Source organism: Hemibagrus wyckioides, linkage group LG09, assembly GCF_019097595.1.
Source record: "Hemibagrus wyckioides isolate EC202008001 linkage group LG09, SWU_Hwy_1.0, whole genome shotgun sequence".
NCBI classification, from domain to species: domain Eukaryota; kingdom Metazoa; phylum Chordata; class Actinopteri; order Siluriformes; family Bagridae; genus Hemibagrus; species Hemibagrus wyckioides.
The window spans coordinates 10415705-10440656 of NC_080718.1; the positions used below are offsets into that span (position 1 = coordinate 10415705).

Here is a 24952-nt window from a genome sequence, read left to right on the forward strand (position 1 = left end):
TTTGTCCCTGTAACAATTGCAAGTACTTTGTATGTAAAAAAAAAAATCTGGTGTTCATTCTTTCTCTAACAATTGTGTCTTTGCTGTGTAGGATGATATAGTATTTGGTAACGTGTGTGAAGATGAGTGTGACCTCGTGGTTCCTGGTGAGCAGCTCGGGCACACGGCACCGTTTGCCACGAGAGATGATCTTCGTTGGCCGGGAGGACTGCGAGCTGATGCTGCAGGTGAGATCCTACACACACACACACACACACACACACACACACACACACACTGTATCTCGCTCTCAAACTCTGTACCATGGGGTCCAGTGATGGAATTGAAAACACAACCCACCATTATTGAGTTCTGATCCGTGGCAAAAGAGCACACGCTGCCTCTCCTTTGCCTCGTATGATATGATGCAGATATACAATGCTGAATTTTATACGCAAACACCAAATCACTCCAGAGTGTTTCAGTTTAGCACCAAGATGACTGATTTGTTGTTAAATGGAATGCTAGTCGCATCGCCTACTGATTAACATTATTGTTACTATGGCAACCAGCTACTGCCGACTCCATAGTACAGCAATTGTAGTGATTAAGTCGCTGTGTGTGTGAAAGTAGCACATGGATAACCTTTCTTGCAGTCTCTGATGCATAAAAGTTTGCCAGAGAGCTGGAGGGCAGTAGGATTAGATCTCAGAGGGATTTGTGGCATACAAAATTTGTATTTAATGCCTGGCAATGGTTCAAAAAAGAAGCTCTAGCTGTTAAAATAAAAAGGTTTATATCATCGACCAAAAAAAAAAGGTAGAGAGCCAGTGGGCTTAAACAAATTTTGGACACAGCAGATAAAACTCTAGCCGAAGTGGACACTTTAGAAATTAAGCTGGCTTGGTTTTCCTTGTTGTCAGAGGTCCCAAGCGATCACATGATCCCATCCACTCAGTGCCTCTAAAGTTCAAGTCCACCTTTAAGTAGGTTATCATGATGCGGATCTTTACTGCAGTCCCTCCAGGATTTAGCGATCGCAGGCATTCAAGCAAAATCAGAGCTTGCAATTGTCCACAATTACCAGATTTTCTCACAGATTTGGGCCCAGACGTGTCGTGTGACGTCGCGACACACGCTCATCCGAAGCCGTCTTCAGTTCACATGTGTGGAGCATGAGTAGAGCGCTCATAGAAAGCAAGTACATATGCGTTTTCACTGAAAAGAGTTTAAAAGCAGAATCCTGTGCTCGCAGTTTCACCAGCTTAAGTAGATTTACACACACACACACACACATACATACACACACACACACACAAACCCTCTGCATTTTTGGCTGCAACAGATGTTTACTGTATCCAGTGCTGACACAGAAAAGTGCCACACACATCTCCATCATCAGTCAGTACACAGCTCCACTACACTGTACAGGAGTGTGTGGAGAGACATGACACTGGTGTACTGGACACACTGCGTATGAACAGTGTACTACTGAACCAGTCTAAAGTGGTGATTGCTCATTGCTTTGGGTTGAGTCATGTACAACAACATTGTGTTTGTGTGATTTTTGTGACTGATGTTTGTACTGGAGTGAAAGCCCACAATCGGCTGTGATTGTTCTCCAGTAACCTTCTACATGGGGGAGAACTGTAACTTCCACTGTGTCAGCATTTCTACTGCAAGCACCTGATAGCAGCCTATAGAAACTCTCTCTCGCTCTCCTTAACACTCTCTCTCTCTCTCTCTCTCTCTCTCTCTCTCTCTCCCCCCCTCTCTCTCCTTAACACTCTCTCTCTCTCTCTCTCTCTCTCTCTCCCCCCCCCTCTCTCCTTAACACTCTCTCTCTCTCTTTTACACATATACTCTCTCTCTTTCTTTCTTTTTTCTTTCTTACACATTCTCTCTCTCTCTCTTTCTCTCTATTTCTCTTTCTCTCTCTTTCTCTTTTACAGCCCCCCTTTTTCCCTTTTCTGTGTAAGCCACTGGAAACTGCTCTGGCTTTTAAAACTGTTTATTCATTTCATTTTTTTTTCTGTGGTTAGATTATAATGTGTTCCTCACCACATAGGTTAGCTGAATTTAAAAAAACAACAGCAACTCATCCTGTTTACTGTCAGGAACGCCTGTGTTCACTGTTACTCAAACCTCAGCCTCTCCATTATTATTATTATCTCTATTTTTTTTTCCAAGTGCTCATTCTTTATGCCTAGGTGAACAGTGGTATGTGTTTTGGTTTTGCTAAATAACGTCAATACATGAAACAATGCACCAGAACTCTGATAGCAACTGTGGTTCAGATACATGAAACATGAAGCTCCTGTTTGTTTTTAGCGACAAGCTGAAATATCTCGAATGAGGTAAATTGTTTAAGCTAAATTTAGACTAAATTGCTGCACTTGGCTATTCAGAACAACCCTATGATCAACAACCCAGTGCTGGGGGATTTTCTTTCATTCGACTGCTGAACCCAAACTGTGTAAAAGCATTTGCAGGAATCAATTAGTAGAATTTCCAAAACCTTTCTTCTCTCATCATTAACAAGTGAAGAAAATGCGACCTCACAGTAATGTTTAGAAGAGCAGGCTGACCCCTCAGAAGTCAAGAATCTCTTATATTCTTCACTTTTCACATATCTGGGGTAGGATGACTAGCCAAATCCTGTTCTCACGAGAAAAACAACATTCTGAAATGTGTGGAAAAAACAACACCAAAGAACATCATCCCCATGGTGAAGCATGGTGGTGGCAGCATCGTGTTATAGAGCTGCTTCTCCTCAGCCGGAGCTGCTTCTCCTCCTCTCCTCTAATCAAGGCAGAAGGAATCATGGATAGCTTCAAATACCAATCAGTTCACATACAGATATATATATATACACTATATTGCCAAAAGTATTCGCTCACCCGTCCAAATAATCAGAATCAGGTGTTCCAATCACTTCCATGGCCACAGGTGTATAAAATCAAGCACCTAGGCATGCAGACTGTTTTTACAAACATTTGTGAAAGAATGGGTCGCTCTCAGGAGCTCAGTGAATTCCAGCGTGGAACTGTGATAGGATGCCACCTGTGCAACAAATCCAGTCGTGAAATTTCCTCGCTCCTGAATATTCCACAGTCAACTGTCAGCTGTATTATAAGAACGTGGAAGTGTTTGGGAACGACAGCAACTCAGGAGAACGGTACTTGTCTGACTGCATTGTGCCAAGTGTAAAGTTTGGTGGAGGGGGGATTATGGTGTGGGGTTGTTTTTCAGGAGCTGGGCTTGGCCCCTTAGTTCCAGTGAAAGGAACTCTGAATGCTTCAGCATACCAAGACATTTTGGACAATTCCATGCTCCCAACTTTGTGGGAACAGTTTGGAGCTGGCCCTTTCCTCTTCCAACATGACTGTGCACCAGTGCACAAAGCAAGGTCCATAAAGACATGGATGACAGAGTCTGGTGTGGATGAACTTGACTGGCCTGCACAGAGTCCTGACCTCAACCCGATAGAACACCTTTGGGATGAATTAGAGCGGAGACTGAGAGCCAGGCCTTCTCGTCCAACATCAGTGTGTGACCTCACAAATGCGCTTCTGGAAGAATGGTCAAAAATTCCCATAAACACACTCCTAAACCTTGTGGAAAGCCTTCCCAGAAGAGTTGAAGCTGTTATAGCTGCAAAGGGTGGACCGACGTCATATTGAACCCTATGGATTAGGAATGAGATGTCACTTAAGTTCATATGCGAGTCAAGGCAGGTGAGCGAATACTTTTGGCAATATAGTGTATGTATATATATATATATATATATATATATATATATATATATATATATATATATATATAAGAGAGAGAGAGAGAGAGAGAGAGAGATAAACTAGGGGGGTAATCTATGAGTTAATTTTGTAAATTATAATCATATTATACTGAGCAGATGTAGTAGAAGGTACAGAGTGGACAGTGTTTACAGGCAGTAAAGTGTTAGTGACACATGAGTGTCCAAGCAGTGTAGTGTAGAGTTCAGTAGATTTATGGTTGTGGGGAAAAAACTGGCCCTGAACCTGCTGGATGGTCCGGTATCTCTTCATGGATGGAAGGAGGTTGAACAGTTTGTGGGAGGAGACCTTGGTGATTTTGTGTGCTCTGCACAGACATCTGCTGCAGTGAAGAGACTCAATATTATCAGGTAGCCGGGTGCCGATGATGCCTTGGGTGGTTTTCACCACCCTTTGCAGAGATTTCCTTTCACACGCTGTGGAGATGCCATACTACACTGTGATGGAGCTCATCAAGATTCTCTCAGTAATGCAGCGGTAAAAACCGGTCAGGATCTTGGGGGATAGGTGAACTTGAACCTGCAGATACACAGCTGAAGATGAAGAAATATCTCATCTGCCTACACGATAAGTTGTATACTATAAATAGTGTGAGCAGTGAAGTTCACTTCAAGTGCCCGGATGATGTATTTATCCATCCCGGGGGAGGAAAAAAAAAAAACCAAAGTGTGGAATGTTGGACACTTCATGCACTCAGCACTCGCAGCTTTGATTACATAATGGAAGAGCTAGCAGGCACTGACGCTTGATGAGGAACATTTTTCAAGATGGACAAGAGACGACAAAAGACAAAATTCATACAAAGGACAGTAGAGTATATAGTGTACAGATTGTAGTATGACATTTCAGACATAGAGGAAAGAAATTCAACCAAGTAATGGCTTTAGGTGATGATCAGTGTTTTGGAATGGCCCAAATCTAAATCCTATGGAAAACCTGGAGAATTACTTGAAGAGGGCTGTGTGCTGGACAATTCCTTAAAGGAAGAGTGGAATAAAATAGATGAATTGAGATGGTAGACTTGTACCCAAAAAGTCTGAGTGCTGTAAATCACATTTAAATAAGTTTACTTGTTTTTTATTTATTTATTTTTTAATTAATTAATTTTTTTTTTTTTAATAAAGTGAGTAACTCATTACTGGAAGCACATATCAATGTAGGGCAGTATTAAATGGCAGAAAAGCTTCTATTCATTCCATTGTTCTGCTTTTTAAAGTGCAGGACAATAAGTAGGACATGGTAAGCAGAAGGTCGAGGATGTTTCAGAGCTGTGTGTGCTTCCCTTGGCTCTGACCACAAACTCACACAGGCGTCTCTGATGAGCTCTAATGAGGCTGCAAATGAGTTGGGCTTCGGAGCACAGCTTTCCCTTGATGTGTGGAAGATAAGCCTACGGAAGATAACGCGAATCAAACCGTGTCGTTGACTGCACGTCTTTCCTCTAGACAGCTGCTGATACTCTGAATTCCTTTGTTGAAGTTTCAACAGGAAATGAATATTTCCATTTATCACTTGTTGATCTCTTGTGTAATTGCATGCTGCTTTTTATCTGGTTGTGCATTTGTAGCGTGTAGATCATAGCATTTATTTTATTATAACAGACATGTTTGAATAAAATTCCTTGCTTAGAAATGTCCAGATTAACATCTAACATGTCCAGATAAACATCTAAACATCCTGCTCTCTCCCTGTCCCTCCCTGTCTCTCTCTGTCTCTGTGTCTCTCTATCTCTCTCTCTCTCTCTCTCTGTGTGCCCACCCTCCCTTTCAACTGCTCTGTTCAAACTACATTCTTGGTTCACATCAAGCCCCAGTCTGCCAGTTTACAACCCCACTACACTGACCATCACACACACGTGGTTCTTCCCCAGTTTTTTTGCCACAAAGCTGGAAACACAATTTTTAGTATGCCAAAGCAATAGGATTTCTCTTCACGCAAACTAAAAGGCCCTTATTAGCATGACAGTGTCCCAACGTGCACGCAGTGAGCTCTCTCCATGTAGACATGGTGTGTTATGGTTGGAGGGAACTGCACAGACCCCTGATCTCAACACCTTTGGGATGAACTGAAACACCAGACTTTCTTGTTTTCATCAGTGCCTGACCACACTAAAGCTCTTGCAGCTGAATGCACACAGATCCCCACAGCTATGTGCCAAATTCAACCAGAAAGCCTTTCCAGATTAGTGGCGTAAGGGAGGGGAATAAATCTGACACAGGATGCTGGTGTGATGGTCAGGTGTACACACACACGTGGTCAAATATTATCTACAGAATGTCTCTTGTGTTTTTCAGTTAGTTGATCTTTAAAATATGGCGAGTTACTAAGCCGTGTTGTGTTTTTTTTTGTTTGTTTTTTTTCCACAGTCTCGCAGTGTGGACAAACAGCATGCTGTCATCAACTATGACCCGGCCACAGACGAGCACCTTGTTAAAGACCTGGGCAGTCTTAATGGGGTGAGTTCATGTGGAAGACACACATCATCTGCATTTTGTGTGTGTTTGTGGCATTAGGTAGTTTAATTGGATTGTGTAAATGATTTAGAGGTGGAGAAGTGCTAAATTTATTAGTGGGTTACATCAAATATGTGCAAATGGGTTTGATGGGTTGCGCCAAATATGTGGAAACTCCAGTGTATGTGCCATGTCCCATATTCTGGCTCGCTGAAAGCATTATTGACTACTAAAAAGTGCTAGCTGATGTACACAGATCAGGCTTAACATTATGACCACCTGCCTAATATTGTGTTGGTCCCCCTTATGCTGCCAAAACAGCCCTGACTCGTCAAGGCACGGACTCCACTAGATCCCTGAATGTGTGCTGTGGCCCTCCATGGGCCATGCCTCGCTACATACAGGGCTAAAAGGATATTTACAGGACTTAAAGGATACATTTGATAAATACTGACCACTGCACACTGGGAACCCCACAAGAGCTGCAGATTTGGAGATGCTCTGATCCAGTCGTCTAGCCATCACAATTTGTCCCTTGTGAAACTCGCTCAAATCCTTACGCTTGCCCATTTTTCCTGCTTCTAAAACATCAACTTTGAGGACAGAATGTTCACTTGCTGCCTAATATATCCCACCCACTAACAGGTGCCATGATGAGGAGATCAGTGTTATTCACTTCACCTGTTAGTGCTCATAATGTTATGCCTGATAACAATGTGTGGATATAATATTATGTTGGTTATGAGCTTTAGTGTTCTCATCAACATGTATAAAACGTATTATTCTTGTATATAAGATATTATGAGTGTCTTAATTGTCTCTCAGTATGTTGAACTGTGAGGTAGCTGCATGTTGTGCTAACAGATCAGTTCGATATACAATATGTTTTTAACATGCAGTTTATTTTGCTTCGTCTTATTGTTTCCACATAATCTATCATCCATACATGCTAATTAATCTGACCAGGAAGTGCATTACAAGTCCAAGTTTATTTTGGGTAAGCCAGGAAGGAGAAGGTGTTTTTGTTTCTCAGGTTGTTGAACCTGCTCGAAAAATGTCTGTGATTTGTATTTGAACTGTTTACTTCAGCTCACATCAGAAATGTTGTAGGCAGTGTTTTATCTCTGTGAAATAGCTCGTTATTGATTGATTGATTGATTGATTAGTGCTGAGTGAGTAGTAGGTGGTATCGGTCAGTTGTAAGAGATTTTTTAAATGCCTTTCAGCACCCGTAATCAGCACGCGTCACCACACCAGCCGGAGTAGCATGTGTGGAATGTTCTTCCATGTCCTGTTTGTCTGAAATAGGTGTCTAGGGTGTGTGTGAGATCAGAAAGCAGTTGCCCAGATGTTCATTCATGCACACTACAAGGAGACTGAAACAAATAAATGATCTCCTGGTAGTAAGATAGTTGAATCTGAAATGTTTGGAGCTACACTTGCTCTGATGCTTTTGCTTTGTTTTGTGGAACAGAATATGCACTATATTGCCAAAAGTTTTGGGACAGCTGTCTTTACATGCACATGAATGTAATATGGAGTTGGCCTGCCCTTTTCAGCTATAACAGCTGGGAAGGCTTTCCACAAGGTTTAAGAGAGTGTTTATGGGCTTTTTGACCATTCCTCTAGAACTGCATTTGTGAGGCCAGGTACTGATGTTGGACGAGAAGGTCTGGCTCGCAGTCTCCGCTCTAATTCATCCCAAAGGTGTTCTATCAGGTTGAGGTCAGGACTCTGTGCAGGCCAGTCAAGTTCCTCTACACCAAACTCACTCATCCATGTCTTTATGGACCTGTGCACTGGTGTGCAGTCATGTTGGAACAGGAAGGGGTCATCCCCAAACTGTTCCCACAAAGTTGGGAGCATGAAATTGTCCAAATTGTCTTGGTATGCTGAAGCATTAGGAGTGCCTTTCATCGGAACTAAGGGGCCAAGCCCAACCCCTGAAAAACAACACCTGAATCCAGTGATTTGGAGAGGTGTCCCAAAACTTTTGCCAATATAGTGTATTTATGGCAAAGAAAATGTTTTTGTTGCAGTTTATTAATAAATCTGATTGAAAACATTTAAGGCAAAAAATTAAGTGCAAGCTAAACTTTTTATGACACATGAACTTAACTCTTCTGCATTTCTGTCTCCAAGAATAAAACATGCCAGACATTTCCGCCTCCTTTTGTTTTAACAATTGCTTGAACACCATTCACTATTCACCAGAGATGAGACAATGATGGGGTGTGTGTTCTGTAACAGAAAGGACCTGTAACACTTCTTTCTTGTCAGTATTACTTTAAAACATTAAGAAAGCCATTAAACAGCAGTAGGGCACTGAGCTTTTTGGTTTGCTTTATTTTTTCCTCCGCTCCTTTCTGACTGCCATTATTTAACTGCTATTTACGCCTTGATGAACAACTCGACTTAACTTTCGCTGGAACAAAGGCTAGGTGCCGAAGCATCTCTAAACAAGCCTTACACACCCGGCTTTTAATCCTGCCAAGGCTTCATTAAGTGATTACCTCGCCTCCTATTCTAGTTTCCTGCATGTCTGCTCAACCTGAAATGGAGTGTTCTGTTATATTGTTGTGTTCGTCAAGTTAAACTACTAGCCAGTGATTTGGAGGCTTGTTCCCCATCACACGCCATCTAATTTGCAGTTAATTGCAAATTATTTCTGCGGCAAGCATGAAAACTCAGCTGAATGGTGGGTTTTTAGGTAAAACAGTTATAAGAAAATACTTTTACAAATCATTTCTCTAATCTCCTTTATGTTATAGCCTACTGTTGCAGCTCCGAAGGAAAAAACAGCGTATTTAACCACTTTCTGATCATCAGCCCCGCAAATAATATTTAATAATTATTAAGCTCCAAATAGGACACTTGTGTGTTGATTTTTATTTAAGCAAAATTTTGACCGAAAACTGAAAGCCATTTCTTACCAAAACTATTTCAGCAGCATTCCTAATAAACATTGCTAACTGCTGTTAGCTGCATGTGTGATGGAGGGAGGGGGCGGGGCTTCAAAACATCTTCACGGACCTTTCCACATGTTTGTCAGTTTCCTTTTTTTAAAAAAAACATGCTCTTTTGGCATATTTTTGAGTATATTTTAACTTGCGTAATATATCTTTGGCATATATTTTAGCTTGGAAAGTAATTCTAAAGCTCCTATGTAATGTGTATACAGATGACAGGTCTGGTAATATAATCTAATCAGAGTAAACATTACTGGATATCATGGCAGTGTAATATTGTTTAGAAATGATTAGTTATATTGCACAAGCCTATTGTCCAGACAAATGGAAAAATGCCCTTATCCAGAGCGACTTAGAGTTTATCTCATTTCATACAACTGAGCTATTGAGGGTTAAGGGCCTTGCTCAGGGGCCCTGCAGTGGCAGCTTGGTGGACCTGGGATTCAACCTCACAACCTTCTGATCAATAGTCCAGCACCTTAACTACTAAGCTTTTTTTGTTAACCACTTTCTATTTAGAAGAGAAAAGACATCATTATGAGTTGGAAATACATAACTTCGGTGGTCAGTTTCTGAAGAAATAACATTATAAAGCTCTGCCTAATGGTTTCATAATAATAAATAATAATAATAATTTGGAGTTATTGATGGGGTAGTAGCACATTTGTAGCTCTCCCATTCAATAATGTAAATTAAAGCATGTTTATTTAACATCTTTGTGTGTGTGTGTTTGTGTCCCTTTTCCCTCTCTAGACATTTGTGAACGATCTTCGCATCCCCGACCAGACCTACATCACCCTGAAGCTCTCTGATGTTGTTCGCTTTGGATATGATATCCTTTTTCAGTGCAAGAGCAATACAGCTGTTCCCATTAAAATAAATTCGCTAATGTTAAACATCTGCTTTGATATCCTGCAAAGTGCTAAGATAAGGAAATCTCCTTAATGCATTTGTGCTCAAAATAATAAAAAGGATTGCGCATGCAAGAAATTCTGTTCAGACATTAGCAAGCTTTAGCACCTTTCTTCATTATGAGGGGATTTTTATATGCCCAGTTTGCACAGCCAAGGACAAAATTACACAAGACCCAGCTTTATTCTGGACAAGTCGTGATATAGAGAATATAAAAACAAACAAACAAATAAATCCTTTTCTTTATTTATTGATTGAATCCTATAGCTCACTTCTGTTGTTTGCTGCCTCATGCTACGGCCTGAGTAATATCTTAACTCTCCTCACATTCTCATGTTTACATCATGGAGCGGAGCCAACACAAAGTCCCAGAGGAGGCTCTTAAGGTATGTGCCAGTGTGTGTGTGTCTGTACTTGCTGAATACTAGCTAGTCGTCAATCCGGTTCACTCTCTTGTTAATTACTGCTGTTCTACATCATGTTTGGGGAGGTGTGTGAGAGAGTGTGTGTGTGTGTGTATGTGTGTGTGAGAGAGAGAGAGAGAGAGAGAGAGAGAGTGAGTGTGTGTGTGAGAGAGAAAGTGTGTGTGTGTGAGAGAGAGAGAGTGTGTGTTTGTGTGTGTGAGAGAGTGTGTTTGTGTGTGAGAGACTGTGTGTGAGAGAGAGATAGAGAGAGAGTGTGTGTGAGAGAGTGTGTTTGTGTGTGAGTGTGTGTGTGAGAGAGGGAGAGAGAGTGTGTTTGTGTGTGTGTGAGAAAGTGTGTGTGTGAGAGAGAGAGTGAGAGACTGTGTGTGAGAATGTGTGTGTGAGAGAGAGAGTGTGTTTGTGTGTGTGTGAGAGAGAAGGAGAGAGAGTGTGTGTTTGTGTGTGTGAGAGAAAGTGTGTGTGTATGTGAGAGAGAGAGTGAGTGTGTGTTTGTGTGTGTGTGAGAAAGTGTGTGTGTGTGTGTGTGTGTGTGAGAGAGTGTGTTTGTGTGTGTGTGAGAGAGTGTGTTTGTGTTTGTGTGTGAGTATGTGTGTGTGAGAGAGAGAGAGATAGAGAGTGCATGTGTGAGATAGGGAGAGAGAGAATTGTGAGTGTGTAGTGTGCTTGCTTCCGGTTTTTGAAGCACGATGCCGTACACTTGCGCTCTTCATCTTGCTGCTTTGTGTGTTTTCTGGATGTCAGCATGAGAAGTACACGAGTCAGCTGCAGGTGGGTGTAAATCCTCTGGAGTTCAGGAAGACGGAGCAGGTGGATGAGAAGACCAGCGCTGCAGACATGTTGCTCTCTAAACACGAAAAGAATGAGCGCAAATCCAACACAGGTAACATCCACTGCCTCACCTGCATCCTCCATTTACCTCTAATCTGCTGATCACGGGTCAGCATGTGCTCTTATTACATTGTCACCATTTTCCATCATTACACAGGAGCTGTGTCCCAAATAACATACTATGTACTCTAGGGTCTAGTGTATACATTTTAGAAGGATAGCATCATCTCGAGAACTCCGTGTCAACACACGTAATGTGACGCCGCTAGCTTTAACTGAATACTGTGCCATTTTTATAATGCTGATAAATTAATCATGGACTAATTTAATAAATATTTGTAAGATGTCTCGTTCACCACCAGTTTTCTCACCCAGATTCAGTGTGTGGTAGCCCCGCCCCTCTGCCACCACATAAACATAGCTGCGAGCATGAAGTGTTGAACATTTCACAGTTTTGTTTTTCAGCCATATTTTAGATTAAAGCTGTGCGTAATCCTGGTATTTGAAGTGTACTTCATGTCGGAATTTTCTCTGTGACTATTTATACTACACAATGCAATAGAAATAGCCTTTATTTGTCACATATACATTACAGTGAAGTTCTTTGGGGTCAGAGGGCAGGGTCAGCCATGATACAGTGCCCCTGGAGCAGAGAGGGTTAAGGGCCTTGCTCAAGGGCCCAGCAGTGGCAGTTTGGCGGTGCTGGGGCTTGACCCCCCGATCTTCCAGTCCACGACCCAGAGCCTTAACCACTTGAGCCACCAGCGGTGTAGAATAGGGCAAGTGTGCGATTTGGGAAGCACCTAGTGTTTGTAGCTTTTTGTATTATGTTAAAAACACCTATATTAAATATTTTCATACTGAAATGTTTGTTATGATCATAGTGATTAGTGTCATTGGCTGCTGCTGTGTTTTTATTAGTTTTGGGAGAAGTTAGTTGATGTGCTGATGTTTAATAGGAGAAAGAGTTTAACAATCTCAGATATAGGTGATAGGATAAAGGATTAAAGAAAAAAACGACAGCAGCGAGTGGTTGGAAAGCATTGTGGGTGAAAATAGACCATGACATAAACCAAAAAAATGACATAAAATTGTGCCCTAGTTAAAGATGGTGTTTTTATTACAAACATTGATACACAAGTTCCAAAAACATGCTTACACGGCATCATCCCAACCTTTTCACATGTAGCATAAAATCACTAATGTCTTAAAATACTAATAGCCAAATTACAAAATTTCACCTGTCAGTTTGCAACAGCAAGGAATTAGTGTCTATAATGAACTTAATAGTTCCCCATAAGTCCTTGATTGCTGTTGTAGAAAGGACAATATTATTTACTGTTCAGTGTCACTCAAATGAGGATGAGGTTCCCTCCTGAGCCTGGTTCCTCTCAAGGTTTCTTCCTCATATCACCAGAGTTTTTGCTCGCCAACTTATACTTTATTATATATATATAATATATACTTTATATATATTTTCCTTCTCTATTTCTCTACTTCTGTAAAGCTGCTTTGAGACAATATCCGTTGTTAAAAGAACTATGCAAATAAAATTAACTGAAAATTACCCGGCTCCTCTAACACAGCACTGTCCTAATGTTAGCTAAATACATCTGTTTATTGGTCCCCAGCATATTAGTTTGAAATAAAATAAATTAGAAATTACAATAAGATATAAATAAGAATGACCTTTAAGTAACTCATTTTACTTCAACCGTTTTACACAGTGTTGGTATTCTTATTAAAATACAAGAATATGAATTAGATATGCAAAAAAAAAAAAAAAAACCACAAAAGAACTTCTGTACAATTATTGAGAAGAGTGTATGATAATATTCCTTATGTTGAATATCACAGGTACGATAGTGAAACTGAGGCTTATACGCTCGATTGTGATCTTTCATGGTACCTGATTTGTTGACTTTGCCACTCACTGGTTAAAAAAAAAAAAAATAATAATAATAACCCAGCTGTTTCTTTATGAATTCACCGCAAAATATTTTGCTTGTCTGCTTCACATGACTTTGGTTGCTTAGGTGGTGTTGCTCTGAGCCTCATTTGAATGTGGCTAGTCGTCAGGAGGAAGCTCTGCGGCTGCTCAATGGATCTGTGAAAGGTGACGGAAGAATACTGGTCTAAAGCAGAACGCGACCTTACCGTGTAATGTGGAATAGTGCAGGAGTGTTTAAAAGGAGTTGCCATGGGAATGGATTTGGGACTGCTTTCCTGATCAGATGAGACGATTGTTGTTAATCTGTACAATCCGAGCCATGGTTCAGTCTCAACGCCACAGTCTCCGAGCTGGTTGGTTATAGTGATGGAATTTGTCCACAGTGTTTATAGTGGCATTGTTCAAACCCTGGTGAAATCATCTTTCCTTGAACTTAAGTGTCTGACCTCACTCATGCTCTTGGGGCTTAATCATGCTCTAAAATCTAGTAGAAAGTGGTTTCAAAAGAGTGGAGGTTATATTATAGCTGCACAGTGGAACAAATTCTGGATTGAGATTTTTAAAAAGCACCTGTAAGTGCTATGTCCTCCTGGTGGACCCGGGTTCGATTCCTAGGCGGGACGCTAACCCAGCCACTGAAGCGTTAACTCTCAGTGCCAGTCCCAACCCCGGATTAAATGGAAGGGTTGCGTCAGGAAGGGCATCCGGCGTACAACCTGTGCCAAATCGAAACATGCGGACCAAATGATCCCCTGTGGCGACCCTGAACAGGGAGCAACAGCAACATGAGTGCTATGTCAAATGTCCACATACTTGTGGCTATATGGTGTATGAGAACTGATAACTGGGTGAACATTTCCACAACTTTGTGTGATGTTCTCTAGAGAATCTAATGCTCTGTAATGTTTCCTCAAGTCCACCAGATCCTTCCTTCCTCTTGATCACTTAATAATTAATAATTTTCTCTTTAGTGTCCTGTAGTTTATAACAGGATTTTGCTTACATAGCATACATTTTAGCCCTCTGTTTTTTCAGTCTTAGATTTTTACAATATACTTCCACCTGTTTTATTTCTTATTTTTTTAATGTGAGGAACAATAACTATATTTAGAAACAATTAATTTAGCTCAATAGTGTGTCAGCTAGCTTCAGTTGCAGATACTTGAATGCTTGAGAGAAAAGAAGAAAGTGGCCTGTAGACACAAGACATATCTCAACAACCTATAGGCACAGCAAAGTTACACAATATGAGAGGTGTTTCCTCGCTCTGTTTTGTACAACAATGAAAAGAGAGAAATTTCTTTTTTATTTTATTTCAACTGAAAGTAGTACAGGAGCAGCATGGACATTGTGATCAATCAGGATCTGATTACAAGCTGCGTTCACACATACAATGATTTTCTCACTTCACACGCTGTACTCTGAAATTCCTACTACTGGTTGCTATAGTATTAACGTTTATCAGAGGGTGGTGCAGCTAGTGTATAAAATTCAGCAGTGTATATCTGCATCATATCATATGAGATGAAGGAGAAGCAGCGTGTGTCCTTTACCGTGGATCAAGTGCACTCTACGTCTTCACTCCCCACCGAGTCGCTGAACCAAATCGCTCCATATTTACATAAAGGAAAAAAAAAATTCTGACTCAGCTGGACACTCCTACATCTAGACACTAATGGTCACTGTCACTCATGTTGGTGAAAGTCACCAGCTCTTACTGAAAATGAATGATCTCCTGTCGCTGACTTGCTGCGAGCTGCTGTGTGTGTAAATGTAGCATATGTCTGTTTTGTGAGTAAACTGTGTTTAACACGGATTTTGACATCTTAAGGCGGACTGAGAGTTTGCTTGTTTTTTAAACCACTGCCTTTGTTGAACTGGATCTTATCAGGAACCAGTCCTAGGCAAGTTTAAATAGTCAGAAAAGCTGTGTTCTTAAAATTCAGGTGTCAAAGCATATCGTAGGGAGAAAACCCCAATTTTGGACCACTCATTATTATTTCTTTTGTCAATTTCTTGACACCATAGTGACATCCTGAGGATTTTCAGAGACTGGGGCTTGTCTTTCTACCAGACAGTACACCAATTTTTTGTACATCCAAGTCTAAACAGACATGTTTTGGTCTTGAAGCCTGGCAAAAGGTCCACCTAGTTTCTCTCACCAGGCTACAGCAGTTTCGGTGACATATGGAGCAGACTTAGTGCTGACTCACACTCGGGTGTTGCCCAGGCCCTACCCAAGTTCTCTCACTGGATGCATTGCATACATACCTCAGTTTAGTAATGAATGAAATGTGCAAGCTCAGTGTTCATTAAAAAAAAAATCCACGATATGTGCTTACAGAAAGTGAAATCAAATAGTTTAAATTGGTGAGATTTACATCTATGGACCATGTGGACTTTGTTTTTCTGTGTAGAACGTCCTCCTGTTCACTGATTTAAATGACTCGGCTGTGATGGACAACAGGCTGTGTCTTTTCGTGAAGCTTATTTCCACAGAGAGAAGATTCCACAGGGTGATACGAGGGCTACGTCGTCATTCTACTTTTAACTTGGTCAGGCAGGATGCCACTGAAGTGTGGGTCTAAGCAGCATTTCTATACATGCTGTAGATTGTTATCTAAAAAAGTAAAATCATTTTATATGTCTTTAAATGTATGCAACATTTGTTGTTTTTGTAAGTTACTTGGGTTATACCTGGATTTGCTATGCCTTAACTCAAGCAGCTTATTTGCTGCTCCAACCAGTTAGAGTTTACTGTCTAAAACGATTTAGACAACGTTTTTAGTGATTTAACCTCCATGTTGAAGTTTTCTATAAATATATCTGCCCCTGGTTCTTACACCGTCTCTCTTTTCTGTCTGCCTCTCTCAGAGCAAGCAGTCTTCAAGCCCACTCCGTTGTATGGCCAGCCCTCATGGTGGGGTGATGTTGATGAAGACCACAAGGGAGAGTCTGCAAAATCAAGCAGCAGTCACAATAGTGCAGGTCTGTAACTTTCTTACTACACAACAAAGCCTTAGCCTTGCGGTTTGGTCCATTACACTGACCCTCTAGAAAAACACTGGTGAATTCTGGGGTGAAAAGAAAGGCTTATTGAGTAAAGACTGCCTTGTTAACAGCGAGCCATAGTCTTGTGATGGATTAGGAGCTGTCTAAGCTGCAGCAAAATGAGGGGGCATTGTTTTCTTCTGAGACAGGATCCAAATCTGCCTTCTCTGGTTTTATAGGTTAATCTCTTAGTCGGATGTATTTCAGCAGGGTTTGAGTCTACAGGAAACAGCTGGAGTACATACATTCACACGGCCTTGTGTTTCAACAATGAAACAGGAGTTTCTGTTTTTACCATGTCAGCATTAATACTATATATTATACTGTATGCTTCCAGAATAAGAATTAGGCTGTGAGAATTATTATGGATGTATTATTATTATTATTATTATTATTATTATTATTATTATACTAGGGTACTGAATGTGCAAAATAACTGACTACATGCATTGTTTACAGTTTGCTATTATTTCACTTGCTTACTTTTTGTATTTACAAGAATTTTACTGTGTAAAGATGTGCATGAATGTGAACCCTGAAACTTTATACTATGTGGCCAGGTGTTTGTGGACACCTGACCATCACTAATGCTTTTGTGGTGAATGGGCAAATCCCCACATACATGTTCCAAAGTCTAGTGGAAAGACTTCCCTGAAGAGTGTGGGGGGGTTTAAACAGAAAAGGGGATCAAAATCTGGAATGAGATGTTCAAAAGGCACAAATGAGTGTGATGGTTAGGTCTCCCATGTAATTTTAGCCATATATATTGTGATTAGAGCATTCCTGTCTAATTTTATTCCTGTGCAAATGGGATTATTGACATAATGATTGGCCAAGGTCTGTATATTAGTTAGCATGGATTATATAACCTAAAGTATTCTAGAAGGTCAGTGAGTTCCCAGAAGTTAGAAGTTCCTAGAAGTTCCCAGTTTGGTGTTTATATGCTAGTTTCTTTGCACAGAAAAACAGAAGGAAGACTCCAGACAAGAGGTTAATGGACCATCCCCTGAACATCAAGGAAAGACCATTTACTCCAGTCGAAGGGACGCAAGTTACTTTGAAATTACCACCAAGGAATTGCAATCAATGCCCAAAACTACAGAGCAAGAGGTGCAGGTGATCCCAACAAAAGACACAGTGAATAAAGCACCACCTACACCCCCTGTAGTGCAAAGCCATGCCTCATTTACCATTGAGTTTGATGATTGCACTCCTGGAAAGATTAAAATCAAAGACCACGTTACGAAATTCTCCTTCCGCCAACGCAAGAACCCCAGCAAGGAGTCACTTGTCACTCCGACGGAGGTGATGTCATCAGAGAGCAAGGTGGCTGATTGGCTGGTGCAGACCGACACAAGCATGATGAGAAGAAATTCCAGGTCAGATGATCTCTATACCACCAAGAGTGACCTTTCCATAGGCAAAAATACTCTGAAGGGTAAGTAAAGTTTTCCTGAAAGTGAATGTACACAGTAATGGAAATTTGCTTTCATTAATAGTGACATGTTAAGTTCTGTTTATGGTTATTAAATGTTATCTGCATAATGTGTTTAAGATAAGTCAGCTATGCGGAATAAAGTGGATGGATCATAGGGTTTGGTTGAGATACTCAGGTTAATTAGCCTCAAAGTGGGAGAAATTTTTTATCAGATTGAAATAATAAATTCCATGAGAATGAAGCTTTCCCTTATTTTTAACAAATGATAAGCCCTCTGTGTGTCAGATTAAACACTGTATAAGAATTCACAGCCTTTGACATGGCACTCAAAAATTGAGCTCAGGAGCATCCTGTTTCCACTGATCATCCTTAACATGTTTCTACAACTGTCCACCTGTGGTCAATTCAGTTGATTGGACATGATTTGTAAAGGCACACACACGTGTCTATATAAGGTCCCACAGTTAACAGTGCAGCCTGTTAGAGCACAAACCAAGCCATGATGTCTAAGGAACTATGTTTTAGAATAAAAAACATGGCTGTACCTGTGAAAGCGAAGTAAGTGATTTGTCAGTTTAGTGAGAAATAAATAGCGTACACAGTTTTCATTTAGATGTAGCTTGATTGAGTAATTAGAGCAATAAAAATTATATTCATTTGGGAAATAAAAAAATAAAATCAAAGAGGAAATTGTTAATGTCTCTCATAACCCCATTTGTAAATCAACTGATCCCACATGAGTTCCCAAGCCCTAGCCTGAAAAAAAAAAACCCTGGTTTTATTTTTAATTTAATTTTATTTTATTTTATCAATCCCAACAGTAGGGGGTGTAAATGCTCCCTTTGCTAACTTTATAAATCTCTGTATTTTCATTTGTGGATGGATTTAGTAGCTCTTTGTGCTCACATTTATGAGGTCTGGTTTCAGGATTTCCAAAAACAAACCACTAGTCAATAAAATGTACCCCAATACCAGCAAAAACTCGAATTATCCCTCTTACTAGATATTGTAATGAAGCAATCAAAACGCTATGTTAACTCAATCATATTGGCATAGGGATGTGCTGGAATTTAGTGCTGATGCAACTGTCTTTGTTAGATGGACACCATCATGAGGATGGAACACAAAGTGACTCTGAAGACCCAGTCTCAAGTCACCAGGACCTCTCAAGAGAGTTGACTCCCCAACAACTTTTCACTTCTCCAGACAGAGAGGATCCTCCCATGACCTCCACACCAAGGTGTCAAACTCAGCCTAAAAAGGACCCCCAGCAAGCATTCGTTATCAATTTCCTTGACGATGACGTGCGCAGGAGTCGCTCCCAGTCTTTTACCAATAACGTGTCTCCAGCAGAATCTCACGTGGCCCACAAAAAAAGAACAGAGAAGACAAAAGGAGCTATCCAGTCTGGAGAGAGTTTACCTTCCTCAGCTGTACAGAACACACCAACTCAGCGCTTTACTGTTCCTCTCAAAGGTTCTGATGGTTCGTCCAGAGCTGGATTACTGAGAAGAGAGAAAAGTGACCTTCTCGGCAGTACTTCAAACTTTTCGTCACGCTCAGCTTCTTCAAGACCGTTTGCAAGCGTTGGTCGCAAGTCCAGACTGGCACTGGATTTCATGACCGAGTTTCTCAAGGTGTCAAAATCAAATTCCACAGCTAAGTCAGAGAAATCGCACTCAAAATCTTCCAGCATGGTGTCAGATCGTTCTAACCAGTCTCAACCCTCAGCCATGGATCACACCCATGTCATATCACCTTCCCAACAGCTAGAACCATCAGACCCACTTCATAAATCCACATCTGCCAGTTGCACAGATGGGAAGACCCCTAAAGGTTCCAAGCAAGAAGAGGAGGACACCTTGAGTGATGCTGGTACCTACACCATTGAGGCGGAGGCACGTGATAAAGAGGTGGAGGAGGCACGTAACATGATTGACCAGGTATGTTCCTTTTGAATCCACTGGTTAGTTAGATGCCTGAACCTATCAAGCCCCCCCCCCCGAATCCCCACTGTCTGAATCCCTACCCACCAAATATTTTGTTCTGTGTTGTAAGATGAGACCATTACGGTGACATTTTACTGTCAAACCCTGAGTACATATTTTGTTCACAAGCACAGTTCCTTCTATTCAGATGCAAAAATGCATGTGAACTTTCATGTTTACCCTGCTTGTTTGTGGAATTTACTTCAGCCAAATCAAAAAAAGCTTGTTTTATAATCCTGCGCTCTTTTTCTTGCATTTCCTTATTCTTGCGCTCAGATTTTTGGTGCAGCAAAACCTGCCACAATGTATTGATCTTTAAGAAAAGAAAGGGTTGTCACTCATTACTCCAATACTATATGGGTAATGCTTCCCAACAGTTACATACATACATCACACATTCATTTCCTTTGTATTGATTCTGCCCAATTTTCCAAGCTCAGTGATTTATTTAATGAATCATTAATTCTTAATTATATTTGCATGTTATACATAGCTGAAGATACTATCTTGGGAATGAAACTTCATGTTTCAACGCCATGTTTAATTGAATTTTTTTTATTCACGTAGAACTTTTTAAACAATAAACACTCACACAGCAGCTTCACAAAAATCCAGATTTCGATTCAGTGACTAAATTATCTTCAGTACAAGCATGTTTCACTAGCCTTACCGAAATTATTGAATGAAGAAATGTTTGACTAATTACATGTTTTTCTAGAATGCAAGTATGATCTGTATTAAAGATTTAGTTTGGGATTACTTTGGGAGTGATGTGATCATGGGACTTTTCTGTTTCAGGAACTTCAAAAAATATCTACAAATAATTAAAAGGTCTAGACCAGATGCTATTTTGCTCCATTTAGCTTGGTATATATATATATATATATATATGGAGTTATCCATCAAAGTTATGTCAGATTATACATTTTGTTCTGCCCATCAAGTCTTTTGCCATCCTTTGTTCCTGACAGGTTTTTGGTGTTCTTGAGTGCCCAGAGCACAGCAGTCAGCCATCAGCAGCATCAGATTATAGGTCTGTAGAGGGTGACATGGAGGCCCAAGATAGCCTCCCACTTAGTGAGAATAGTCCCGGCCCAACACTGGGTCATAATCCAGGCTGTAGGGACACAGCCATGGGTCCAGCACAGGTAACATCACACCTGGGCTCTTAATATTAATTATATGGGTTTGTCTGTCAAAAACCCAATCAGTCACTGGCATAAACTTCCACTGATTATTTCATGTTTAAAGGGGGCCAAGCATCTATTAAGTATGTTGATGTATGCCTCTGTAAATGACTGTGCTTGATTTGCGTCATTTGATTCATGCTAACGGTAGTAGTTTATCACAGCAATCTCCCAAATCAATTTTTGTTTATAAATACTTCCTTGATTCTTCATATGATCATTTGAGTGTGATGTTTTCAATTAAGTTTGTTTTTAAATCTTTAACCTTTTCTGGTTAATTTATTGAGGTAATAGTGCAGTGGGGCAAGGATCTGAGCAATATTCTCTTTTTTTTTTCTTGTTAATTCTGAGGAAAGTTGCAATATGTGCAGTTATTATTATCATCAGTGTTGATAATATAGCAAGGCATGATTATTTTCTTGTGCTTGGCCTCCATTAATGCTTTTTGCAGCAGCTTTTTCTTCCTTTTTTCTTCTGGGATCTCAAAGCAGTTTCTGTGATTTGGTAGACTCTGCTTCTTTCCTTCACGCGGATTAGTTGGTGATGGGTGACCAAATCTGAGGCAAAACACTTTCATGTTAGCATCTTTTTATTGACAGTGTGTAGAGAACATGGTGATATTAATCAGTACTGATTCAGTATTTAGTTTTGATTCAAACTAATTCAGGCTGCCTGACATTGATGGTAAATGTTAATCAATTAACAGTTATGTTTTTACCGGACCTGAATGTGTTGTGGTGTAGTGATTTTTTTTCCCCAAATTCACAGGTGGGGTCAGTGGCATTGACTACTGGAGAAACTAAATGGGTTTCGCGTTGGGCTAGTCTGGCTGACAGCTATTCTGACTCGGGGCCAATTTCTACAGAAATCAACATTTCTACACCGATGGATCTTTCAGGTAGCAGTAAGATGTTGTTATTCTTGCTCTTTTTACATAAGCACATTTTATTCAGAACAATTATTTGAATCATTATTTTAATCGGTTGTTTAGGAGGTGGGCAAATTAACCCTCTCTCGATGCACAATCAAACCAACGAGAGCACGGGGGCAGAGGACGGCCAGACTCATAGAGCACGACGAATTCTGCCTCAGTTGCCCACAAGAGTGGAGGGACAAGTGCCTCCACCTAGTATTCATGTAGATTCAGAATCTTATCTGACGTATGACGGTGTGGAGAGGAACATACAAGGTTCACTACAAAAAGATCATCAGAAACTGTACGTCACGGATGATCTAGATCCAGACAGTCTGAGCGATGCTAGTAAGTCAGATGATGGTTCCATCATAGAGCTGGGTAGAAGAACTAGCACTGGGAAACCAGACAGGATTTCAGAGGTTAATTTTGAGGCATCATCTAAGCAAGATGTAACTGTAGACAAAATGGTAAATGATCAAGATTGTTCCACAAAGTTCTCGACAGCCACCATAACTAGACAGCACGGTAGCCGCAAGTCTGGCGATTCCAGTGTTTCTCCACCGAACAAGGACGCCTCTGCAAGCACAGAAAGCGCAGTGTCACTCATCAGACAAGAGAGCTTTACCAAACATCGGCCCAGCGACGACGTTCACTTTAAGAAATTGCCCCATATCTCAAGTCCAGAATCTAACAATGATACAAATGCGTTCAAAGGTGTGTGCAACCAAGACACTCAGTCTTACCTTAAAGAGACTGAGAATGCGCTAGCTGTCTTAGAGGCCAAACTCCATGTGCAGAAGCCCAACCGTGCCCCCTGCCCTCAGGAAGACTCACTTTCTGGGGAATCAGATGTAGACACGTCCAGTACAGTCAGTCAACGCAGTGGTAAAAATTCTGGCACTTCTGCCCCTAGAAAGCCAGTGATCCTCAGTGAGCTACTGAAAGGGAAAAAAACTCCTAGTCAGCGTGCTCGAGAGCATAACTCATCTGGAGATCCACGGAAAGGCAGGGTTAGTTCAGCAGACAGTAACTATAAGGAATCAGCTTCTCAGGGCTCCATCACACATCAGTGGTCTGATACTGTTTCAGACCAGGAGTTCAGCTCCCAACCTATTAGAAAGTACACTGTCCCACTTCAGAATGAAAGCTCGAGGAGATCCAGCAAAGGTACAGTGGCCCAAGCACTAACTCGCTCTGGCAGCCTTTGTGCACCAAAACCTACAAGGACATCCATGCTACGCCGTGCACGCCTGGGCGATGCTTCCGACAATGATGGTACAGAGACTGACCGCACCTCTCAGAACTCGGACCCCACCAGAACACAGGAGAGCAAAAAGCTTTCTCGACTGGATATATTGGCACTGCCAAGAAGGAGAACCAGCTCTTTTACTACACCCAGTGATACAGAGTCCTCAGCTGGTAGGACTGGCTTTTCCAACCGCTCAGAGGTAGAGTCTGGTTTCTCAGCACATAAGGTTTCAGTACCTGACCCCAAGACTGGTACACAGAGGGGTTCTGGGACAACAGGCAGGCAACCAATCATCCGTGGGAGATCCAGCAGTGCAAAATATACCAGCAGTACAGCCAGTGAGTGCGACACCAACGTTTCAGTTCATAAAATATTTAAATATCTAATAAATGTTTTCATACACATTTCTAGTTTTATCCGATTTCATTTATGTTTTTGGGGAGAATTTGTTTTCCATTTGGAAACAGTATTGGAAACACTTCATTTTAAGGAACATATAAAGGGCTAATGTTTTTATTGTTATTACAGAATTGCACTCTCATTCAAGACTTTGTGTATTAGTCTTTATTTATAAATACCTGCGTTACTACAAAACAGTTTATTAAAGTTGTGTTACACAAACTATTCAGCATGAATTAATACCTTAAATTCACCTTTTAATTTCTTGGTAGCATCAAGTGACTGCAGTTATTTATTTGAAAAACCATATCTTAAATCCCATATTTTACACTACTGAGAAACTAAAAGTTTTACAGAATATAAGATATTATTTCATGCTCAGTTGTTTGTATAACAAGAATTTAATGGTGTTTATTGCACATTGACAACATCATGATGCAGTTCTTAGTCAACCGGTTTGTAGTAATACAAGTACTTATGAATGACGCCTTTAATAACCCCTTATATGTTCCTTAAAATAATGTTCCCAAGGTTTTAATACCATTTGATTTTTTCCAAGTCTCTGTCCTAGTGATTTTTTTGTGCTAGGTCAGTAACTAACTGGGTTTTTTAAATCATGCTCCAGTTTATTAATTGACTGGGAATCTATTACTAAACTTCATACCAGCTAAAGTGCTGCTTTCAGTAGACTGACATATTGTGACAGCTGACTGTGTGAGCACTTTGTGGTCATTTTAAAACTCCTTTTTTTCCCCCCAGTGTAACCTGGCATTCTAATATTTTGGGTATTTGTTCTCTCTTTTTCCTTCTCTATTTATATTTTCCTTTACTACTTCTACTTGCCTTGGTGTTCCTCTCTCTCCTTAAAAATCAAATTCCTTGGGGCAAGGCTCCAGGAGGCGTCAGAAGGGCTCAGACTACGCCTCCACCTCAGAGGACGAGTATGAATCTAACCATAGCATCACTAAACATAAACGCTCGCACCATTCAGGAGCCTTGCACAGAACCCAGACTCTTGATCTGCTTCGGCCTCCGTCCAGAGGCAGAGACTCTGAAGCAGAGGGACACGAGAGTGACAATTACCAGAACTGGACAACTCATAGTGCCGAGATCGCCAGGTAACAAAAGCACTTAAAAATACTCCAGCAACAATTTTGACAGATGAGGAAGAGCATGTAGAGTAAGTTTCAAGTCGAGTATTCAAAGACGAGCAAAGGAAATGAATTAATTTAAATATTAGTAATTGTATACATTGATATATACAATGCATGAGCATTTGTAATTTATTAGGGCTAGGGTCTATTTTTCTGAAAAATGAAGTTGGAATAAATTTCAGATGTACCACCCACACTCCCCAAAGGCTTAATAGTATTGTATTAACACCCTATATAA

At 40.7% G+C, this 24952-nt stretch overlaps 1 protein-coding gene across 3 annotated transcripts in view; it reads left to right on the forward strand.

Annotated features, from left to right (window-relative positions):
- cep170ba (centrosomal protein 170Ba) overlaps window positions 1-24952 on the forward strand; it is a 33125-nt gene that overhangs the window by 1700 nt on the left and 6473 nt on the right. The window contains exons 2-13 of one of the 3 annotated variants that reach the window (XM_058398909.1): window positions 92-227; window positions 6161-6250; window positions 9970-10048; window positions 10456-10514; window positions 11295-11433; window positions 16207-16320; window positions 17345-17821; window positions 18920-19764; window positions 20781-20957; window positions 21765-21894; window positions 21988-23499; window positions 24450-24678. In XM_058398909.1, the coding sequence (XP_058254892.1) occupies window positions 123-227; window positions 6161-6250; window positions 9970-10048; window positions 10456-10514; window positions 11295-11433; window positions 16207-16320; window positions 17345-17821; window positions 18920-19764; window positions 20781-20957; window positions 21765-21894; window positions 21988-23499; window positions 24450-24678 (3956 nt within the window). In that variant the 5' untranslated portion in view covers window positions 92-122. The remainder of the gene's footprint in view (window positions 1-91; window positions 228-6160; window positions 6251-9969; window positions 10049-10455; window positions 10515-11294; window positions 11434-16206; window positions 16321-17344; window positions 17822-18919; window positions 19765-20780; window positions 20958-21764; window positions 21895-21987; window positions 23500-24449; window positions 24679-24952) is intronic. The other 2 variants (XM_058398910.1, XM_058398911.1) reach the window with 2 other exon arrangements.